This window comes from Cherax quadricarinatus, chromosome 8 (assembly GCF_038502225.1).
Source record: "Cherax quadricarinatus isolate ZL_2023a chromosome 8, ASM3850222v1, whole genome shotgun sequence".
Classification (NCBI taxonomy): domain Eukaryota; kingdom Metazoa; phylum Arthropoda; class Malacostraca; order Decapoda; family Parastacidae; genus Cherax; species Cherax quadricarinatus.
Window position 1 is genome coordinate 10,797,970 of NC_091299.1, and position 25,274 is coordinate 10,823,243.

At 43.9% G+C, this 25,274-nt stretch overlaps 1 protein-coding gene across 5 annotated transcripts in view; it reads right to left on the reverse strand.

Annotated features, from left to right (window-relative positions):
- Positions 1-25,274, reverse strand: part of Indy (I'm not dead yet) — a 114,191-nt gene that overhangs the window by 32,327 nt on the left and 56,590 nt on the right. For 2 of the 5 annotated variants that reach the window (XM_070082856.1, XM_070082857.1), the window contains exons 5-7: positions 24,307-24,419; positions 9,252-9,764; positions 1,504-1,626 (exon numbers count right to left, since the gene is read on the reverse strand). In XM_070082856.1, coding sequence (XP_069938957.1) covers positions 1,504-1,626; positions 9,252-9,764; positions 24,307-24,419 — 749 coding nt within the window. Of the gene's footprint in view, positions 1-1,503; positions 1,627-9,251; positions 9,765-11,581; positions 11,831-24,306; positions 24,420-25,274 lie in introns of all 5 variants that reach the window. The other 3 variants (XM_070082858.1, XM_070082859.1, XM_070082860.1) reach the window with 3 other exon arrangements.

Consider the following 25,274-nt stretch of genomic DNA (forward strand, 5'->3'; position numbering starts at 1 on the left):
GTATTATCAAGAGAAAAAAAATTGGGATGCAAGTGGGAGTTCATATGAATGCTTATACCCAGAGGGGGAATCCAAAAAACTTGATCCGAGGAGATGGAGGAGAAATACTTGGACATAGAGGGTAGAAGTGGATGGTGGGGGAAATCTTTGTATTATTGATATCGAGAAAACTTGATCCGAGGAATTGGAGGCTTTGTATTATCGAGAAAAAAAAATCGAAAAAATTTGGGGTGGGGGTGAAAGTGGGTGAGAGGGGGAACCTCAAAAATTTGATTCGAGGAGAGCACTAGAAAATTAAAAAAATTTCGAAAAAAATCGGAAAAAATTCGGGGCTCGGGGGCGATCCGGACGACGCTGCAGAAGGCGCAGCAGAAGGCGCGGGCAGACGCGACAGGCGGGCGCGAGGGGCGCGGGCGGGCGGCTGGGTCGGCGCGACGGGCGGGGGGCGCGGGGGGCGGGGGGGGGCGGGGGGCGGGGGGTGGCGGGGGAGGGGCGTGGGGGGGGGGCGCGGGGGCGCGGGCGTGGGGGCGTGGGTGGGGGGCGTGGGTGGGGGCGTGGGTGGGGGTCGTGGGTAGGGTCATGGGTGGGGGTCGTGGGTGGGGTCATGGGTGGGGGTCATGGGCGGGGTTAAGGTCATTAGCATATAGGTGTGAAAAAAAGGTCATTAGCATATAGGTGTGAAAGGGAGACCCCTCAGGAAAGGAGACCCCTCAGAAAAAGAAAGCCACTCAGCCGCAGAGACCGCTCAGGAAAAGGAAGCCACTCTGCTGCAGAGACCGCTGAGCCGCAGAGACCGCTGAGCTGCCTTCATCACTACTTATATGTCGTGCCGAATAGGCAGAACTTGCGATCTTGGCTTAAATAGCAATGCTCATCTTGCCATATAGGACAAGTGAAAATTTGTGTATGCAATAATTTCGCCAAAATCACTCTGAACTTAACGAAAAAAAATATATTTCACTGTGTTTGTTTAGTATTAAATTATTGTAAACAAATCTAAAATATATTTAGTTGGGTTAGGCTAAAATAAATTGCGCTTGTTATAATAAGGTTAGATAAGTTTTCTAAGTTCCTTTTGGTGCAAAATTATAAATTTTTACATCAACATTAATGAAAAAAATATATCTTTAAACGTATAAGAGAAAATTTTAGAAAGGATTTAATTTTAAATGAGTTCTTGCTAATTGACCAGTTTTACATATTCGGCACGACATGTATATATATATATATATATATATATATATATATATATATATATATATATATATATATATATATATATATATATATATATATATATATATATATATACACACACCGAAACACTGAGAGGTGTATATATCTCAGTGTATACAGTATATGTTGAGTTTGCTTTAATCCCCAATTAAGGGATTAAAGAATACTTGTCTGATGGCGAACATGTGATATGCAGCCTTAATAACCCTCATATAGTCACTAGTGTTATTTAAACCCGGTTAATCAACCAAGCATCCCAGCACTTACCACAGCCTTCCTGAGAAGTAGAGTTGGAGCCACAACCAGGCGAGGAACACACACAACAACATGCCAGGCACGTTGAATAACATCCACGAGAGGAAGTTGATACCAGTGGGCTCACTGTAGGTACTGTGAGAGGAACTCAATTATTATACACGATGGGACAAGAGTTTATATCTCTGTACGATTTAGTAAAACATCAACGAGATACTAATAATTTTGAAAGACATCAATTATTCAACAATTATCGTTCATATTTGGTATTATTTTAACGAGTTCATCTGATACGCAACATATATTAGTGAAACTGATTGTCGAAACAGCTTAAAGTGACAAGTTTTATTATCAACTTTTAAAAAATATGACAGAAGAGAACTCTCAGTAATTTTCGTAATGGCTGGAAAGATTAAAATAAACACATTTAATCACTGTAACGTAAATAACTTGGGTCTTGGACAGAACTATACAGTAAATTGCTGTATGTACAAGCTTATATATTATTGCAGGGTCTTGATGTTAGTGAGGGGCTCATGATTCGAGGAATTGGAGCTTTTCTCCCTGTCCTCGGATCAAGTGTAAGTACCTCGTATTCTGCAGTGGTCTATGACCCTTACAGCTTTAGCGCTCCAGTAATGGATATAATAACCACTGTAGCAATTTAATATTGTTCGCCATTGTCATTCAAACATCTTATAAATAACTACCACAACTACCCAAACTACTACCCTCACTACTACCACAACTACCCTCACTACTACCACAACTACCCTCACTACTACCACAACTACCCTCACTACTACCACAACTACCCTCACTACTACCACAACTACCCTCACTACTACCACAACTACCCTCACTACTACCACAACTACCCTCACTACTACCACAACTACCCTCACTACTACCACAACTACCATCACTACTACCACAACTCCCCTCACTACTACCACAGCTACCCTCACTACTACCACAACGACCCTCACTACTACCACAACTACCCTCACTACTACCACAAATACCCTCACTACTACCACAGCTACCCTCACTACTACCACAGCTACCCTCACTACTACCACAACTACCCTCACTACTACCACAACTACCCTCACTACTACCACAACTACCCTCACTACTACCACAACTACCCTCACTACTACCACAACTACCCTCACTACTACCACAACTACCCTCACTACTACCACAGCTACCCTCACTACTACCACAACTACCCTCACTACTACAACTACCCTCACTACCACAACTACCCTCACTACCACCACAACTACCCTCACTACTACCACAACTACCCTCACTACTACCACAACTACCCTCACTACTACCACAACTACCCTCACTACTACCACAACTACCCTCACTACTACCACAACTACCCTCACTACTACCACAACTACCCTCACTACTACCACAACTACCCTCACTACTACCACAACTACCCTCACTACTACCACAACTACCCCCACTACTACCACAACTACCCTCACTACTACCACAACTACCCTCACTACTACCACAACTACCCTCACTACTACCACAGCTACCCTCACTACTTACACTGCAGCTACTGCCACAGGCTGCCCTCACTACTACCACAGCTACCCTCGCTCTACAACTACCCTCCTGCTACCACAGCTACCCTCTGCCACAACTGCCCTCCCTCTCTACACACTCACCTACTACAGCTACCTCTACTGCCACAACTACCCTCACTAATCACACTGCCTCACTACTCAACTGCCTCATGCCACAAGCCTGGCCCCTACTATACACTACCCTCACTACTGCCTGCCTGCCTCACTGCACCTCAACTACCACACTGCCTCTACTACAGCTACCCTCACTACTACACCAGCTACCCTCCTACTGCACAAGCCCTACTCACTATCTGCTGCCCTCACTGCTACCACAAGCTATCCTCACTACCACAGCTACCTCACTGCCTCCTACAACTACCTCACTACTGCCACAACTACCCTCTGACCTCTACCCTCTACTGCCACAACTACCCTCACTAACTGCCACAACTGCCTCACTACTACTGACTACTCTCACTCTTTCTGCTACCTGCTACCTCACTGCTACCATCACTACTGCCACAGCTACCTCACTGCTACCACAGCTACCCTCACTCTGCCGCTCTCCCTCTTTACCACAGCTACCCTCACTGCTGCCACAGCTCTCACTCTACAGCTACCCTCACTACCACAGCTACCCTCACTACTACCACAGCTACCCTCCACTGCTACAGCTACCTCACTCACTACTGCAGCTCCCTCTCTACCACACTCCCCTCTACCTCTGCCCAGGCTACACTCACTACCACAGCTCCCTCACTACAGCTCCTCACTACTACCACAGCTACAACCCTACTGCCACAGCTGCCTCACTGCTACCACAGCTACCCTCCACTAACTACCCATACTACTCACCCTCTGCTACAACTCTCATACTACCACAGCTACAACTACTGCCACAACTGCCCTCACTAATGGCTACCTCAAGCTGCCCTACCTCACCTCACCCTACCTACCTGACTGCCTCATGCTGCTGCCCTGCCACAGCCCTCACTGCTCAGGCTCCCTCCTGCCTGACTACCTGCACTCCTCCTCTGCACTGCCCTCCCTGCCTGCAGCTGCCCTCCTGCCACAGCTACCCTCATTGCTGCCAACACTACCCCCGGCTACCTGACTACCCTCACTCTACCACAGCTCCCTCACTACTACAGCTACCCTCCTGCTGACAGGCTGCCCTCCACCTACTGCTACCCTCTGTTCCTGCCACCAGCTACCTCACTGCTACCAGCTACCTCACTGCCCTCACTACCTCACTACACTACCCTCACTCTGACCACCAGCTACCCTTCCTCCTACACTACCCTCACTGCTACCACAGCTGCCCTCACTACTGCCACACCTGCACTACCCTCACTGCTACCACAGCTCCCTCCTGCTACCACACTGCTACCCTCACTACCTCCACCCAAGCACCTCACTCTTACAGCTACCCTCCTACCTACTACCACAGCTACCCTCCCTGCTACCCAGCAACCCTCACTGCTACCTGCCTACTGCCACAGCTACCCTCTACCCTCTACTACCTACAGCTACCCTCACTACTACCACAACTACCCTCCCCTACCACTACCCTCCTGCCTACCACAACTACCCTCTTTACTACCACAGCTCCCTCCACTACCCTCCTGCTACTGCTACTACAGCTACCCTCACTGCTCCACACTCCCTCACTACTGACTACCCCAGCTACCTCACTACTACTACACCTGCTACCCCACTGCCTACCACAAGCTACCCTCACTACTACAACTACCCTCACTACTACCACAAGCTACCCTCCACCTAATACCACAGCTACCCCTCTACCTCACCCTACTACAACTACCCTACCTCACTACCACTAACTGCCCTCACTACCTACCACAACTACCCTCCTACTACCACAAGCTACCCTCACTACTACCACCACAGCTACCCTCTACTGCCACAACTACCTCACTACTACCACAGCTACCTCACTACCTACCCTCACACAACTACCCTCCACTAACTACCTACTACCTCAACTACCTACAAGCTAGCCCTCACTTACTACCACAACTACCCTCACTACTACCACAGCTACCTCACTGCAGCCTACCACCAACACTACCCTCCTTTACTACACTACTAGCCTGCCTACTAGGCTACCCTCCTACTGCCACAACTACTCCTCACACTACCCTCTACTACCACAAGCTACCCTCACTACCACAACTACCCTCTTACACTACACTACAACTACCCTCTACCACTACCCTCTACTACTACTAACTACTACCACAACTACCTCACTACACCACAGCTACCCTCTACTACCTCCACAATGCAACTACCCTCACTACCACCACTACCTACCTCTACCACCACAACAACTACCCTCACTACTACAGCAACTACCTCACTGCCTACCACTTCTGCCTACCCTTTCTCAACTACCCTCCCACCTCACTATCTACAGCTACCCTCCTCCTACCACAACTACCCTCACTACTACCACAACTACCCTCACTACTGCCACAACTACCCTCACTACTACCACAACTACCCTCACTACTGCCACAACTACCCTCACTACTACCACAACTACCCTCACTCCTACCACAACTACCCTCACTACTACCACAACTACCCTCACTACTACCACAACTACCCTCTCTACTACCACAACTACCCTCACTACTGCCACAACTACCCTCACTACTGCCACAACTACCCTCACTACTACCACAACTACCCTCACTACCACAACTACCCTCACTACTACCACAACTACCCTCACTACTGCCACAACTACCCTCACTACTACCACAACTACCCTCACTACTGCCACAACTACCCTCACTACTACCACAACTACCCTCACTACTGCCACAACTACCCTCACTACTACCACAACTACCCTCACTACTACCACAACTACCCTCACTACTGCCACAACTACCCTCACTACTACCACAACTACCCTCACTACTACCACAACTACCCTCAATACTACCACAACTACCCTCACTACTACCACAACTACCCTCACTACTACCACAACTACCCTCGCTACTACCACAACTACCCTCACTACTACCACAACTACCCTCACTACTACCACAACTACCCTCACTACTACCCCAACTACCCTCACTACTACCACAACTACCCTCACTACTACCACAACTACCCTCACTACTACCACAACTACCCTCACTACTACCACAACTACCCTCACTACTACCACAACTACCCTCACTACCACAACTACCCTCACTACTACCACAACTACCCTCACTACTACCACAGCTACCCTCACTACTGCCACAACTACCCTCACTACTACCACAACTACCCTCACTACTACCACAACTACCCTCACTACTACCACAGCTACCCTCACTACTGCCACAACTACCCTCACTACTGCCACAACTACCCTCACTACTACCACAACTACCCTCACTACTACCACAACTACCCTCACTACTACCACAACTACCCTCACTACTACCACAACTACCCTCACTACTACCACAACTACCCTCACTACTACCACAACTACCCTCACTACTACCACAACTACCCTCACTACTACCACAACTACCCTCACTACTACCACAGCTACCCTCACTACTGCCACAACTACCCTCACTACTACCACAACTACCCTCACTACTACCACAACTACCCTCACTACTACCACAGCTACCCTCACTACTGCCACAACTACCCTCACTACTACCACAACTACCCTCACTACTACCACAACTACCCTCACTACTACCACAACTACCCTCACTACTACCACAACTACCCTCACTACTACCACAACTACCCTCACTACTACCACAACTACCCTCACTACTACCACAACTACCCTCACTACTACCACAACTACCCTCACAGGTATCATGCAACATGCAATGTCATGCATTAATGTACTATGCAAAGCTTATATATCTTGAATACACAACTTCACTTAAATTTACATATGTGAGTGAGAGAGTTCACGCATTTGTGAGTGAGTTCACGCATGTGTGAGTGATTGAGAGTTCACACGTGTGTGAGTGAGAGTTCACGCATTTGTGTGAGTTCACGCATGTGTGAGTGAGTGAGAGAGTTCACGCATTTGTGAGTGAGTTCACGCATTTGTGAGTGAGAGAGTTCACGCATGTGTGAGTGAGAGTTCACGCATTTGTGAGAGTTCACACATGTGTGAGTGAGTGAGAGAGTTCACGCATTTGTGAGAGAGAGTTCACGCATGTGTGAGTGAGTGAGAGTTCACACGTGTGTGAGTGAGAGTTCACGCATGTGTGAGTGAGAGTTCACGCATGTGTGTGTGAGAGTTCACGCATGTGTGAGTGAGAGTTCACGCATGTGTGAGTGAGAGTTCACGCATGTGTGAGTGAGAGTTCACGCATGTGTGAGTGATTGAGAGTTCACGCATGTGTGATTGAGAGTTCACGCATGTGTGATTGAGAGTTCACGCATGTGTGAGTGATTGAGAGTTCACGCATGTGTGAGTGATTGAGAGTTCACGCATGTGTGAGTAAGAGTTCACGCATGTGTGAGTGAGAGTTCACGCATGTGTGAGTGAGAGTTCACGCATGTGTGAGTAAGAGTTCACGCATGTGTGAGTGATTGAGATTTCACGCATGTGTGAGTGATTGAGAGTTCACGCATCTGTGATTGAGAGTTCACGCATGTGTGAGTGATTGAGAGTTCACGCATGTGTGATTGAGAGTTCACGCATGTGTGATTGAGAGTTCACGCATGTTAGTTACCATTTGGTCCTAGGCACATGTCGATTAGACACTAGGCCTGTTGTATGTGCATGTGTGTGTGTGTGTGTGTGTGTGTGTGTGTGTGTGTGTGTGTGTGTGTGTGTGTGTGTGTGTGTGTGTGTCTGTATGTGTGTGTGTTCGGCGGTGACTGTCGGACATGTGTGAGTGATTGAGAGTTCACGCATGTGTGAGTGAGAGTTCACGCATGTGTGAGTGAGAGTTCACGCATGTGTGAGTCAGAGTTCACGCATGTGTGATTGAGAGTTCACGCATGCGTGAGTGAGAGTTCATACATGTGTGATTGAGAGTTCACGCATGCGTGAGTGAGAGTTCATACATGTGTGATTGAGAGTTCACGCATGCGTGAGAGTTCAGGCATGTGTGATTGAGAGTTCACGCATGCGTGAGTGAGAGTTCACGCATGTGTGATTGAGAGTTCACGCAGGCGTGAGTGAGAGTTCACGCATGTGTGAGTGAGTTCACGCATGCGTGAGTGAGAGTTCACGCATGTGTGAGTTCACGCATGCGTGAGTGAGAGTTCACGCATGTGTGAGTTCACGCATGCGTGAGTGAGTTCACGCATGCGTGAGTGAGTTCACGCATGCGTGAGTGAGTGAGTTCACGCATGCGTGAGTGAGAGTTCACGCAGGCGTGAGTGAGAGTTCACGCAGGCGTGAGTGAGAGTTCACGCATGCGTGAGTGAGAGTTCACGCAGGCGTGAGTGAGAGTTCACGCAGGCGTGAGTGAGAGTTCACGCTTGCGTGAGTGAGAGTTCACGCATGCGTGAGTGAGAGTTTACGCATGCGTGAGTGAGAGTTCACGCATGTGTGAGTGAGAGTTCATGCATGCGTGAGTGAGAGTTCACGCATGCGTGAGTGAGAGTTCACGCATGTGTGAGTGAGAGTTCACGCATGCGTGAGTGAGTGAGAGAGTTCACTCTGATCACTACACCTGAAGTTAAACATTTCTCATTAGCTTACTAATACACTTAAGAATTTTTTATTGCTTAAGACAGATCTTAGAACTGAGTATTTTTTAAATAATGATTACATTAAAAAGCAACAAACAATAGCAACACAAACAACAGCAACAACTGTAATAATAATGATAATAATCTCTATTGCAAGTAGTGTGAAACACTGAAAAAGTTGAAATATCCCAACATTTTGAGCATCAATAACAGCCTGAATGATCAGAAACCGGGCAGCGATTAGATGACGGAGAATCGAACCTCTGATGATTTACCCTCAAGAGTTCGGCGGTTCATGGAGACCAATACAATACATTGCGACGCAATACACTTTAATACAATACAACCCAGAACAATTTAATACAATACAGTACAACTGAAAACCAATATTTTGAAAGTTCGATAAATGACACAGCATTGATCTTGAACTCAATAACTTACTCTTCTAGAAATCCCTTAAAGAAGATGTTTGGCCCAGTGCCGGTAATAATGCCAGTGCCACCGATGTCAGCAGCATACATCACTGACATCAGGAGCACCACCTTCAGGTCCTTTTCGATAGAATATTTATCGCTACGGTTTGCTTTCTTCTGTCTAAGACCAAGTGGTGGGGGCTCCGTCGACACACAGGTCACAAGACTCCCTTTGGGTTCATCCACGCTGTAAGGTTTGTTGTTCATTGCAGTACTCGTGTTAAGTCTTGCAGTTTCCTCCAGGTTATTCTGCTCTGTGGCGCCATTATACATTTTTATCTGATTTGATGGTGGTTCATTAACGTCTTCTCCCACTGACTTCGCTGTTGTTGTGTCAAGGTCCAGCTTTGCAGCTTTGGAGAAATCATCGTGGTTAACTGCTGTCTTATTCATGTTACTGCTTCTGGAATCGTGTTGTGGTTCAGTGACAACCTCGTTCATGTTAATCCATGAAGTCCCAGCTTCCTTATCACCACAAACTCTTACAACGAAAGTAAACAGTAGAGAGATGCTTCGTTACAATGAAACAGTTTTAACCTAAGTAAAGCATTATGTTATTATCGTGCATCTTAATAAAATAATTAAGCGTACTCTTCACTTAATGCAAGACTGTAGAGGCTCTGGAATGGTCTGCAAATCTGTTGTGAGAAAGTAAATGGTTTGTAATCCTGCAGTGAGGAAGTAAACGGTTTTCAAACCTGTTATGAAGACGTAAAAAATCTTTAATTCGTAAACATTTGCTCATATCTATCTGTAATACAGCCTATGGTGTTCAACCATCCAGAGTTACAGTTATACATCATATACATCAACGAAACGTAAACACACTAATCCTTTACTGAGAAAACGCTTCGCTCAGTAAGAAAGAGCTTTATCAAGTTAACTTAATAAAGCTCACACCAAGCAAAACGTCTTAATAAACGCAGTGTAAACGTCGTTGATTTGCTACGTTTCGCAGAACTCTCAGGAATACAGTAACATAAACGGGAAAACTCAATTGACAAATTAGAGTATCCGTTCGCAAATTGCACACTTCCTTTCCCTGCGAGGCTACTGATCCTATGACACGGCTCCACCGAGGTCATCACATGACCAAGACCCGCGTCAGGTGCCTGGTCATTTCACATTTCTCGTGACAAATATTTGTGACCCATCGTTATGACCGGGTCGCTACATTTATCTGGGAGGTCAAGCATCCTGCGTCATGCACTCCTCACAATCCCTAGGTATTTCTCTTCCGAGAGGTAGCTATCACGATAAATGCTTCCAGGCAATTCAATCTACAAAATGATTTCTTTTTTTCACCATTCAGAGTGAGGGTAAGAGTCAGATGTTTTGATGCTAGTGAAGGAATCTGAACCATTATTTTCTTCTTCAGGGCAAATTGGATTACCTTCTATTCCCAGGTAGCTATGTGATCGTGAAGGATTTAGCTCTTACCTACAATAATAATCATAACAATAATAATATATAATCATTATACTAACTTCCTTTGCTGTTATGTCAATCTGTAATGTACCTCTGTCAGAATTTATGCAACATATATTAACCTAAGTGTAGCAGTATACATGCATCATACAGAACATGACAATGTGAGTGAGGCAGCCTTCATGCAACATGCAGAACATAATGGAAGCCATACTGCACACAACATGAATACAATAAGGTTCCTAAGTTAGTAGGTGATAAGTAACATCAGCAGCAAAACTTTCTGCAAGCATTTTCATTTTAGTATCCCCCTCCCTTTGTTATATCAGAATATTGAAGCACCGTGATTGTAGGCACCTTCTAGAGTTGCAGTTAGTTCTATCTAAAATAAGCGTCATATATACACCGAGAGGTGCAATACAATCCACAGTGAAGCGTAGTATTATTCCAGGCGCTCTCCTGATATTTCACCTTATTAATGTTGTACTGCATATTAGGATATCATCTATTGCTTGAGATATCTTATTGCACACTGAGAGATGTATGCCACTGGATGTATATACACCTGGGGGGAGGGGGGTATTTTAATCCTTAATTTAAGGGATTAAAGATTTTTTGATTAGTGAACAGGTTGCATGAAGCCTTAATGACCATCGTGTAGTCGACAGCTTTAAACCCCATTAAACGACCAAAAGAAAATTATCCGATTAATTACGCTTTTTTTCATTTTTTAAATAGTTTATATAAGTGTTTTCGATTTTTTCTTCACAGTGGAAAGAAATATTTAAAAAAATTACTTAATCGGAAATTTTCTGAATTAGTCATGCTTTCAATGGCTTTAAAATTCATGCTGAAACAGATTTGAGTAACCTGGCAAGTACGCCTTTCATCACTAGGTTAGGACCAGTGCCAGTAAGGGAGCCAGTGCCTCCTAGGTTAGCCGAGTATGCTATAGCCAGAAAACACATATCCCGCAGAGCCTGGCATGATTTGTTGGGTGGTATGGTGGTGAGGCCGGTGTTGACACCCTCCTCAACCATCTTGTCAACTTTCTTCACTGTCTCGTGCTGAACCTTACCATTCTTGTACTCACTGTCAACATGGACGCTTCCAGATTTTCTGCAATTAGTTATTAATGACAATCTAACCAAACAACCTCTGCAACTGAATAAACATACGAGATTAGTAAAATTCACATTACACAAATAGACATGAATTTATTTTTGATAAACAAACTGATTTAGTAGAGCATAAGAAAATATTATTCTGAACATTCGACACTGTATATATAAGTGACCACTGCTGCCTGTTATTTACACTGACCTGGAAATAAAAGTATGAATTACTATATTGCAATTGCAAATACTTGATTATCAATAAAACTTACTAAATGTTGTGGAATTTTGTTCACCATCAAAGATGACCAGTGATTTCTTCAGTTCAATGTCAGGCGATGATTAGTAACTGGTTAAGCATCAACATTAATATAAGAATCTTATCTATCAGTGACTAACTTATTAAATATGTGGTTACTAAATCATCAACACTGCTGTAGTGACACTAAATCATCAACACTGCTGTAGTGACACTAAATCATCAGCACTGTTGTAGTGACACTAAATCATCAGTACTGCTGTAGCGACACTAAATCATCAGTACTGCTGTAGTGACACTAAATCATCTGTACTGCTGTAGCGACACTAAATCATCAGTACTGCTGTAGTGACACTAAATCATCAGTACTGCTGTAGCGACACTAAATCATCAGTATTGCTATAGTGACACTAAATCATCTGTACTGCTATAGTGACACTAAATCATCTGTACTGCTGTAGCGACACTAAATCATCAGTACTGCTGTAGTGACACTAAATCATCAGTACTGCTGTAGTGACACTAAATCATCAGTATTGCTATAGTGACACTAAATCATCTGTACTGCTATAGTGACACTAAATCATCTGTACTGCTGTAGCGACACTAAATCATCAGTACTGCTGTAGCGACACTAAATCATCAGTACTGCTGTAGCGACACTAAATCATCCGTACTGCTGTAGTGACACTAAATCATCTGTACTGCTGTAGCGACACTAAATCATCAGTACTGCTGTAGCGACACTAAATCATCAGTACTGCTGTAGCGACACTAAATCATCTGTACTGCTGTAGCGACACTAAATCATCTGTACTGCTGTAGCGACACTAAATCATCAGTACTGCTATAGTGACACTAAATCATCAGTACTGCTATAGTGACACTAAATCATCAGTACTGCTGTAGTGACACTAAATCATCAGTACTGCTGTAGTGACACTAAATCATCAGCACTGTTGTATAGTATAGCCCTTACAGGTTCAGAGCTGTACTAAGAATGGTAATAATCTTCAAAGTTATCAACATTGGTTATTAGAACGTTTAACAATATTTTACTGAAGTAAACAGTGAACCATAGAACAAGAACTGGCGTGTACTTTAAGTCTGGTTGCGAGAGTTGTCCGTTTCATGACTAACACTCGGAGGATCAAACCCACACCGGTCCCCCAACGATTCACGTGGGTTTAGCGCTTTACATGTGTATAAATTTAAAATAAATAATTTTGGAAGCTGGTTAAACTGGGTATCCCACAGCACAGGTGAAGCACTCCCAATGTTTGCTTTTTCTCTATACAATAATAATTTCTAAAAAGTACATTATACAGCTGATATAGATTTTTTTTTATATTTTATTTAAAAAACTTTACAGCTTAACATAAAATAAAAGGGTATGAGTACAGTACGATGCTCAGTCCTACACAACATACACTGACAAAATATAACAACACATTGTAACTGACACAAAAGAGGTTACCCATATACACTCACAAATATTTCCATATAACATACTTAACAATAAGAAAAAAGTAACAAGGGTGATCCGACCCCTAACCTCATTATAAACCTTAGCAAACATAACTTACAGGTGACCACAGTAACAGGGCCAAATATAAATAAAATTATATAAACTTCCACTGAAACTAAACCTTTTAGGTTTATATAGTTAACATAATATGACTGACATAATATGACTGTGACATAATATGACTGTGACATATAACAAAGGTTCACAACCTTCACATGAGTCAATAAGAGGAATGACCTACATCATAATCTCATTAAAACAAGTATATGATCTTCCACAACTAACAACCTATACAAGAAAATTGCCTAAAAACATACATACGCCTCACTACAATCCCTCTTTAGTCATTGAAAAATAATGAAAATCTTAAGCCTCCACTTATACTTAATAAATATTAATCAGCCTCTTCCACAGGATGATCACATTATATAAAGTAAAGAAACAAAACTCCATTTGTCTGGGAATGAGGCCTGAGCTTTCTACCACCTGCAGCTCATAAGACTGCCATCCCCACGAGCCCCTTTGAGGCGGGGTAGATGGCAGACCAGAGGCCTAGCTTCTCCCTACGAGCCCCGTGAGGGCGGGGGATGTGGCTAGGCCTGGGGACAGTTGGTCCCAAAGATGAGGGGATAGTTGTACCTCCTCCCATGGGAGACTTGGGTCTCGGGATACTCCTCAGATAGGGAGCCAAGGCCGGGTCACCACTACTTGGAAAAGACCCGGGCCGCCGGGAGAATACCGGCGAATAAGAAAAACAAAAAAAAATTGTCTGGGTAATGCGTGAAGGACAAGCACAATATACCAAACAAAATAAAAAACGTGTTTATCCTAACATAAACCGCCATAACACATTTCATAAATAACAACTTAACACCTCAAAACGCGATACACATATCTCAAAACAAAATAACATTAAAAAGAATGGCTAAACTTGACCCTATTTCACGATAAACCTAACAATGACATAACGTACAGATAACACTCAGTACCAGGGTCAAAATATGAAGTATATAAACATCCATTGAAACCAAGACTTTCAGGTATATATATATAGGTTACATAATATTACTGTGACAAAGGTTCAATTCAAATGAAAGAATGTTCACTATAAAATATATCCGTTAATCACAACCTCCACATTAGTCATATAAACGAGTGATCTACATCATAATTCCGTTAACATAAGTATATACTCTTTCCCAACTAACCCCCGATACAGGAAAATTCTCTAAAACATACATACGTTCCCCATTACAAAACTTTAATGAGTCATTACAAATTTATGGAAGTCATTAGCCTTCCAGCCCTCATCAACAGGAGGAGCACATTATATTGCGCTACGAATATCACACATGAAACATGCCCAATAAAGGCTATATACGTACAATCTACATAGACCCAAAAGCTCCTGCAAGGTCTTACACCTATAATCTTAACACCATTCACACTTAATATATTAAGCAGGTTATGACGACCCTGACACATCAATCACAGAATTCTCCATACGTTACTACATAATTATTTGATTTCATCACCTTTGCTTTCTGTACCCATTTGCATGCTACATACACTTATGCCACATATCTACACCTTCTATACCCATACACCTCACTCTCACCCCCCCAGGAGGCGACCCTGCTGTGTCCCCCTGACTTCCCTTTTCTCATATGTAATCCCCAAACCCCCTCCCCCTTACTCATTAAGCCCAAGTCGCAGATTCATGAGAAACCCTGACGTTAACATTCTATAACCTTCCGAAAAATCCTTCGCCATCCTCCTCCCATACAGTTCTCTGTTACGACACATCGTACGATAAACGATAAACCGTTACCGCTAGTACCCGCCTCCGCACCTCACAAACCCCCCTCCCCCTCATCACCCACGATATATATATATAATCCACAATTATATAATCCAAAGCTCTTGTGACACCCTCGTCGAACCCTCCCACATCTAGGCTTAGTGCAAGCAGAACCGACACCCCTCGGCCCCCCAGCCTCTGTACCACCCTACTTAATCAATACCTAACACCCTCCAGTCCCTCACAAAAGTATACTACATGAAACGCCGTCTCATCCCCACCACAGATTCCGCACCTCCCGCCCACAATTACCCTTCTGGTTCTTAGTACCTCCCCCGACGGTAGTATGCCATGCAGAAAACGATACGTTACCTCCCTTACCCTAGGCTTTAACTTCAGCTTGCTAAACCTATACCAAATACTCTTCCACGTGTACATGGGGAACAATCCCTCAACTGGTACAACAATCCTCCCTGCAAGCAACCTACACAAAACCCCTATTCGAATTTTCCTGGGTTCTCTAACCAACATCAAAGCCCTCAAAACAGTTTCACATTCCCTCAACTCCACACCACCATACAACTTACCCAACCTATCATGTACTTTTTTCAGCTGCCCCCTCCTCACTTCTTCGCGCAAAACCTCCCATTTAAGAAACACACATTTAACCCTCCTTCTCAGATCCATCAACCCCAACCCACCCTGGCACACAGGTAACATTACAACCTCTCTCCTCAGTCAATCGCACCTTGAACCCCACAAAAATTTAAATACCCATCTCAGAATTCCCACAATCGCTGTCCCTGTTATTGGGAACACGGCTGCTACGTGCCAAACCTTACTATACAATACATTTATTACAATCACTCTTTGCACGAGAGTCAGCTGATGAGGTCGCAATGCACCCAGACACTCCAGGATCCTTTCCATCAACCTATTTGAGTTTTCCTCTCGAGCAGCATCCAAGTCATCCTTATAGATGATACCACAAATTTTTAAAGACACCGTTTGTTTCCTCACAACGTTACATCTCCCTCCCCTCCACCCAATCACCCAACCCCATGACCATTGACTTCTCACTATTTACCTGCATCCCTGTTGCACTTCCAAACAATTGCACAACATCATCCAAAACCCCCAACGCCATCCCTTCCCGAACCAGGACTGTTGTATCGTCTACATATCCTATTATTCCAGGCCACACTTTCCCTACCTCCCCCTCACCCCCACTCGTGTTACATACACAACGTTCAACCATTCTATAGAAGGGGTCCTGAATGCACGCAAACAATATTTGTGACATGGGACACCCCTGCCTATGTCCCTTACCCATTACAATCTCCTCCCCCAAGCATCCATTAATCTGTACCCTCATCTTAGCTCCTTTATACAATGTGGCTACCCAATTAACTATTTCTTCCCCATAACCTTGCCTCCCAAGTATAGCTCCCAATGCTCCCCTTTCCATTCTGTCATAGGCCCCCTGCCACTCTAAAACCAACAACGCCGCCTCCCCTACCCCCCCCCTTTTGACTCCACAAAACTTCTCAGTATTCCATGACATTCAATCATCGACCTTCCAGGTAATCCATACTGCATTTTCGAAACCACTCTCCCACACATTTAAACCGATTACCCAAGACTTTAGCAAACAACTTATAATCTGCATATAACAGTGATATGGCACAGTACTCCTTGAGGGTGTGCTGCCCCTTACCCTTCTGGACCAACACAACAACTGCTTGCTTGTTCCCCATCACACCCTTCTCCTTCATCTGATTTAATAACCTAACCATGAAACCCCTTATCACCTTCCAATGTTGGAGATAAAATTCAGCCGGGAGACCGTCTATTCCCGATGCTTTGCCCTTCCTCATTCCCCTCTTCCACTATTACCCCTCCTACTGCCTTCCTATCACTATTCCCTAAATTACACGTCACATACTCATACACCTTCTCTAAAGCCACATTCCCCACCCTCCCACTCGTCCAATACCCTCCCTCCCATTTATCTGCATACGCACACATTCCTTTCGTAGCCCGTATCTCCTGACCTACCCTATAACCTCCCGCCATCTCATGTACCTCTAACCTCGAAGCAGCTGTAACCTGCTGTCTTTGTTTTTGACGTCGCAATACACACGCCGATGGCTTGTCTCCCCAAAGCACCTCCTCAACCCCTGCCTGCACCCTTACCGCTTGAAACCTCTCATTTAGTAACTCCCTCAGTCTCCCCTTGACCTCGACAATTTCATCCATAGGATAGTTGCCCCCCACAGCCCCTTGCCCATAACAACCCCTTAACCTGTCCTCTAAATAATTTGAAAGTCCATATTTTAAATTATTTATATGTTTACCCTCCCTCACATAATATTTCCTAATCCTTTCCTTGGCTACACAATCCAACCATTTCACGACATATTCCACCCCCTGTGCGTCCTTACTAAGCTCCTTCCATAGGACAGAAAATCCCTCTAACCCCTACTCATCACTCAATACACTTATATTTAATTTCCAATAACTCCTGTATATTTCTGCAAGCGCCTCCCACCCAACCTCCACCAACACTGCTCTATGATCCGACCATGCTACTTCAACAGTTTTGAAAGATTGCACTACAACCCCGTGAGAAAGATACACTCTATCTAACCTCACTGCATACCCACTCCTAACAAATGTATGCTCTGTCTCCCCCCCCCTCAAACGCGTCCCGTAACCGAATATCCCTCATTAAATCTCTGAGGGTCACCGACACATAGCCTGCCCCTTTCGGTTCCATGTCGGCCCTCCTAATAACGCAGTTCCAATCATCTCCTACTATTGCCACCTCCGGTAATGCATGGAAGAAAAACACAAGGTCCTCACACACAAACTCCTGCTTCACCTGTACGTTATTCTCTGCAGGTGTGTACACACTTACAAAGGCCACATGTTTGCCCATCCACCAAGCATCCACGTGCAACACCCTTCCCCTTCTCCCCTCACTTCTCTGCAAAACAAATGGGCTCGCATCCCTAATTAGTATACCCACCCCTCCTTTCAAACAGGCAGATGGCAGGGTTACCACCTGAAACCCTGCCACCTCCAACACCCTACCCTCCTTAAAATTATGCTCCTGAAAGAATCCAATATCCACTCTAGATTTATTCAGAAACATTCTAAACCATTCTCTCTTTACACTATTACACAAGCCATTAACATTTACTGTTATACACCGGAGGCCTATTAAAGTTTCCACCCCTGCCTCTTTTCTTCACTTTTCCAGTGGGCACCAGAACTTAAGGGTCCACTTGTCACCTTCACACTTCCCTCTCTCCCCACCCCCCTTCTTTCGGTGCCTCCTGTCGTGGCCACCACTACCTTCACCTTCAGCCCATATTTGCTTCCCAGGTCGCTGCGCTGGCGTTAGGACATCATCTGAATCCGACGCAGCGGCACTCTTCCTTGTGACAATCGCCTCCTCCATAGCTTGGTTTGGGGATGCCTCACGATGTACTTCAACCTCCACTGTACACTGTTTCAATGATCCCGGTGACACCCCAGTCACGCTGTCACTCCCGTCGTCTGGATAGTTCTCCTGTCCTTGATGCACCGCAGCCGTCAACTCCTCATCTACCACCTTCCCAGGTGCAGCCTCCTCCTCAGGCAGTGACAGGGACTTCAGCACCTCAGCTAATTCCTCCTCAATTTCCAACACTTCCTCCTGTACTTTCTGCTCGTCTCTATCCTCTGGAAGTGTCTGTGGGCCAGGTAACTGGTCAAGGGCCTCACCCTCTCCCCCAGCCTTATGCGCCTCATCCACTATCTCGCTCCATAGATGACCACGGCCTCCTTCACGTCGTTGATCCTCACCTGCTCCCTCCGTTGTAGAAGCGGATGCTTCCACCTCTGGGCCAGGAGCTCGTTGCCGCTTCCCACACGCCGCCGCTTTGTGATCATATTCCTCACATAGTCGGCATGTACGTCTTTTCCCGGGGTACGAAACCATGACCTGTGTCTTGAATTTCTGTAGATACACATAGGACGGTATGGGGTGTCACAATGTCATTTTGAGGTTAAAAGTGCCTTCCGGCAGACCTGCATAGGCACCCATCACCCACGCACCATGCTGGCCAAATGAACAGTCCCTATACATGTATTTCTCAAAAACTCCTCTGATGTCTGTCTCATCAGCCTCAAAGGGGACATTATGCAGTTTGATCCACGTATAATGTCTGGATACATCGATCATCCTCACACGAACAGCTGGTGTTGCATCAAGACTTACGTCCTGAAAACGGTTGACCAACGATTCATAGACCGTTGCTGAGAGCAGTTTCACAAAAATTCTATGTGCTCCGTTTAAGGCTACCCCGTACAACTCTCCATCCTGAATGCCATACGTCTCTCTGATGATTTTAGGTAGTAATACTTGGGCTGAAACTGGCGTTATTGCCCCTCGGAGAAGCTCAACGCCGACAGTGTTGATCCTGCGTCTATGACTAAACGCCATGTTGACTGATGGTAGTTCTCCTGGTTTGACGGCAGAGGCGCGACAAGCACCACCTCACACCACTGCAGTCAGGCAACTGAGGAGCGTTTGCACAATAGGTCCACACGGCCCGAGAGCGATGAGGACAATTGATATAGGATTAGTTGACATTAATTCCTTGCTGTCAGTGAAGTTTTCTTGATTCCTAGTCAAATTCACTTTGATTCCTCCTTGAGCTTTATTCTCATTACTGCTGTCATATAATGTCTGACTCTTGCGGCATTTGGCGGCAACTGGTTGTGCAGCACGGCCATCACAGCCCTAGGGACCCTTCAATTATTAAAGTACCAACTTGTAATCATCCTGGATAACGCACAATGGCACTGCCTTGGCACGTTTTTTTCCATATCTATTTCCTTGTTTTAGTATAAGCTGTTACTCTTAAACTGCCTATTTTTTTCGGAGTGGCAGTTAACAAACATCTTAATCTGATGTACTAAGGGTTGTTAGTACTGACTTTGTAACTTAATGGTGGATCATGTTGTTACGATATACAAAGTCTATCATAAAGATAATTTGATGGCCTTTAATATGAAGTCCAGGAACCCTGAGCAGTAGGGAGTTTACAAAGCTTCGACGCTGCAGTACTTATTATTACTCTTAGATATATTACAATAGATATTTTTTTATCGACTGCTAGTGCTATAACATCTCAGCCGCTGCCCTTCACCTTTTCTTATTTAGATTGTCTTTAATAATACCGGCTGCATTTGTGTAGATAATCTTGAGGTTTGAAGTCAAACGTTGTGAAATAAACTTTTCTTAATAAAGTCCTTAAAAAAAAAAGCTTTGTGAAGTTATGATAACGCTCTACACAGAGCGAAATGTTGTCCTAATCAAATTATTATTATTATTATTATTATTATTATTATTATTATTATTATAATCAAGGGGGAGCGCGAAACCCGTAGGATTATGCAGCACCTGTGGGGGGGATGTGAAAGGTATTCAGGCTTAATTCAGGGAACTAGAGCACAGATCCAATTCCCTAGATTAAGAGCCCCTCACTAACATCAAGGAACCTTCCTTGAGGGGGGTCCTAATCAAAGCTTGTTCACCAACGAGTGAGCTGGACGCCATTTGGACCCAGGCTTGTGGTGTGAGGCCAGGCTTCGAAGATTGCGTCGCACTTCTCAACATTATGTCAGCTTTGGGATCGTGTGTTATAGTCAGGCATGTTCATCATCCTGTGATATTTCTGAGGATATTTTGAGAAGGGTTTTCGTATGGCAGATGCAGTTTGTGTACGTATACTTATCACCACTATAACCATTAATAACAAGATGAGTTTTGAATTAAAAAAAAAACATTCTTTGAAAGGGTATTATGACCTACGAAAGAATTAATAAGACAAGAGATGAGTTAATCAGAACAAAAAATAGGATTCACACTTGGACTGAGTTATTTGTGATCCACTACAATAGATGATTACACTAGTGATACATGATACACACCAGAATGGTTGTTACAGGAAATTTTTAAGAAAATTAGTGAAAAGTGGGTGGTATTTTTTTGTCCGCTAGGAAACAAGACGGGTCTTAAGCATCAGTTAAGATACAGCTAGACTACCCAATCTAGGTTTCCATCCCATTTAAAAACAAAAGATTATTACATGACAGTCCCTGCGGTAGTTCCTAGTGGGTTAGCAAAGAATATTTATGTGCTAGGTCGAGTAATCAACGCAATCGTAATATTACTAGGATTTTACTCCTATGAATGGAGCTGCTTAATGTTCGATAAGAAATATTCTTAGGAATATTCAGCCTTTAAAATGTTCCATAATGCTTCTTTGTTATGAACATGTTATTACAATGGTTCATTTTCTGGGTTATTGTCTTGATGTAGTAAGAGATGTTTCATAATGAATTAACAGGGTAGTGGTTATTTGCCAGTTGAAATTGGTTCATCTAGCCTAATACATAATAAGCAGCTTCAGTATCCGCATTATCGTGTCCATAAGAGGTGCTTAACAATTGTTTGTGCATCTGCAGTATAACTGTATAATTGTGCGTTTATATAACTGTCTATAATGTGCACACAGCTTTCACCACCTCCGTCAGGAGGCAGGTCATGGCCACATTACCCTTACCACCTTCGTCATGAGGCAGGTCATATGCACACTGCCCTTACCACCTTCGTCAAGAGGCAGGAGCCACATTGCCCTTACCACCTTCGTCAGGAGGCAGGTCATGGCCACACAGACCTCGCGACTTCCGTCAGGGAAAAGGTCATAACTACAAAGTCTTCTCCATCTCCGCCAGAAGGATGTTCTCACGCAGTGCTCGCGACCTTCGTCAGAAAGCAAGTCATGACCACAAGCCTTCACCACGTTCGTCGTGAGGTAGGACATGGCCAGTCACTCTGCCATATATTTCTTTGCGGTTTTATCTTGAGAATCAATATGCTGAGTCATAAAATTTCTTTTTAGCTTGAGTACCAAGTCAAGATAGCCAGGTCAAGGCTTCTTCTATATCTTTTTTTTTTCGAGACTACTTATAAATGTCTGTTTTTTAGCTTGACTGCAATACAACACTCATTTTCAGCACTCATTATTTCTGACTGACCCTGGAGTATACTGAAATTTCTTAGTCTTAAAATATTCTTGGCATTCTGGAGTCTTGTATTGGTAGTGGGAAGAGCTCCACGCTGAAGTGATGATTCAGCACTTTCAGAGGCCGATGTTTCCGTTGATTCGGCCTTACGAGTAGACTTGGGGTCCTCAGTTTCCCCTCCTCTCCCTATTCCTGGGAGTCAGTCTGATAGGAAGGGGATTGTAGCTTCTCTACCGTTTCTCTGTTGCTCCCGCAAGCTCCATTATTTATTTTCTATCGACGGTAACCCTGTATCTTAGGGTTTAAATATTTTAGGTTAGCTAGTGTTGCATGTGGCTGGGTCGAGCAGAGTTTTGTCATCAGGGGTAGGTAGGACTTATTTATTAAACTTTTGGTGTGATATTTTTGTGCAAGTATAGTTTAGGCTTCGTGGCGTACTAGTATACCAGGTTCCTGAAATAATTTTAAAGTTCATATTATGTTAACACATCTGTTTCTAAGCTGTTTTAATCTAATTTAGCTTTTAGAATTGCATGACTAACAAACTAGACATTTCTGACACCTCGAGTCCAACATTACGGCAACAAATATGCATTCTGAATTTTCCTTCCTCAGCTTGATGTGTCCAAAAGTAGGGAAAATGTAGCTGAAAGCTGGCTCAAGAAAAATACACCATGATCTGTAGAGTAGTGGAACACATTTATAAATACGGTCATTGAAGTAAATTCTTTGGGAATTTGGTAGGGCAGAAATATGTTGTAATTCGCCTGTATTCAAATAAAGAAGCCTGATAAGCGAGTGAAATGTTTCGGCAATGAAGATAATTAGGTGACAAATAACCCACACATAGGAAAGAGAAGGTTATGACTACGTTTCGGTCCGCCTTGGACCAGTTATTTCTGTATTGTTCCAGTCACAGTACTGTGCCTGTTTTGTACATCAGATACCGAAGTGTCGCACATGTGTCTTACTCATCAGCTCGGGTGTATGTCGAAGTTGTCTAGCATGGCCAGGAGACCGGCTGAACTGCAATGCTTTTCTTCGAATCCCCTCAAGGAAGGTTCCTTGATGTTGGTGAGGGGTTCTTGATTTAGGGAATTGGATCTGTGCTCCAGTTCCCCGAATTAAGCCTGAATGCCTTCCACTTACCCCCCAGGCGCTGTATAATCCTCCGGGTTTAGCGCTTCCCCTTTGATTATAATAATAATTTTCATCGAATTAGACTATGCAATATATAAGAAATGTATAAACAAAAAAAAAGTAGCATCGTAATATACCTCCTCACCCATACTGGGTAGGTCTTACTCATACTCAACCATTATCGCTCATACATTTGTTTACTCTATTTTTCAATCTAGCCAAGCTGCTAGTTTCAATAACACTACATAGCAAATTGTTCCACTCATTGGGAAGGCTCCCAAATTTTGCTGGACCCCAAATTGTCAAGAGGCTTTTAATAGTGTTCAGCGTTTCTTATGTGCTGTTCCCATACTTTTGTTTCCCAGTTTTTTAAAATCATTTGCATTACAGGGTGATGCTTCTGAGTAGAAAACTGTGGCGGTGTTACTCCAAGAAGAACCTAACCAAGTTATCTTCCAAGGAAAACTTGATCACGTTAACGTTAAGAAGCTTTAATTAAGCTAAGCCTCGTTATAATAAAGGATTTAGGTGTTTTACGGCTTCTGTCCTACATTAACCGCTAAGTAATGAGTTACTTATATTAATGGAATACAACACCGACAAGTTCATAAATAAGACATGTGTAACATCTAGGTATCTTTATTCATCACCAAAGTAACTGAGACTTACCTATGACTGTTTTGAGTGTCCTCGGCGGGGACCAGATCCATCTGACTCTGGTGAGGAAGATGTATACTCAGATCCGCTATTTCTGTACCAGTTTCTTCTTCGTCACTTTGTCCCTGTGGAAGATGGCGGAATGGCGTAAAATGTGGCCAATTTGAAGGTAGATGGAAGGACAACAGTATTCTAAATGGGAGTACAGGTGCTATAATTTTTTTTATTTATATTAAGTGCTAACCTCCGTCGCCCTAATGCGAGACAGACACCGAGTTTGTGAGTGCAAGAAATACTATAAAATTACTACAGGGAAGGACGTATAAGACGAAAATGTTGAATACGACCAAAGTCTGGGAAGAATGGAGTTCGTAATTTTGTTATTAATTGTTATTATAATATTATTTTATATTATATTAAACACTATACCCATATAGAATATTCAGCTGGAAAAGTGTCTAGAAGTCTGATATCCTGCTCTTGCAGTCTGGCAGCAAAAAAGATGGAGGCAAGAGCAGTGAAGGCGCCAGAGCCAGAGAGTACTTAGTTATTTATCCCAAGGTAGTCTCTCTCGCAATCAAGATTAACAACCTGTCTTTGTTAGAAGGGAAAAAAGATTAAGAAGAACATTTAGTGAAGGTCACTGGGACTGGTCAAGCTACTAAACGACACCGCGGAGAGTAAGTGAAGTAGCAAAATGAATAAAAACAAACAACTGAAGTTTATGTTGAGGAAGAGAAGCAGAAGAAATATTAGAAACTCAATTAGTAAAAGGGTACTTGGATCATGAACTGTTCAAGGCAGTGGCGTCCATTTTATAAGGTAGCTGAGCGGAGGTCTGCAGCAACTCGAGCATTATTGAGGACAATGGTTGTAAGAAGATTCCAGACAACACTGAGAAGATAGAGTGACCACACTGACGCTGACGGAGGGCAAGAGATGTATCATTCACCAAGGAGCTAGTGGAAACACCTACGCTC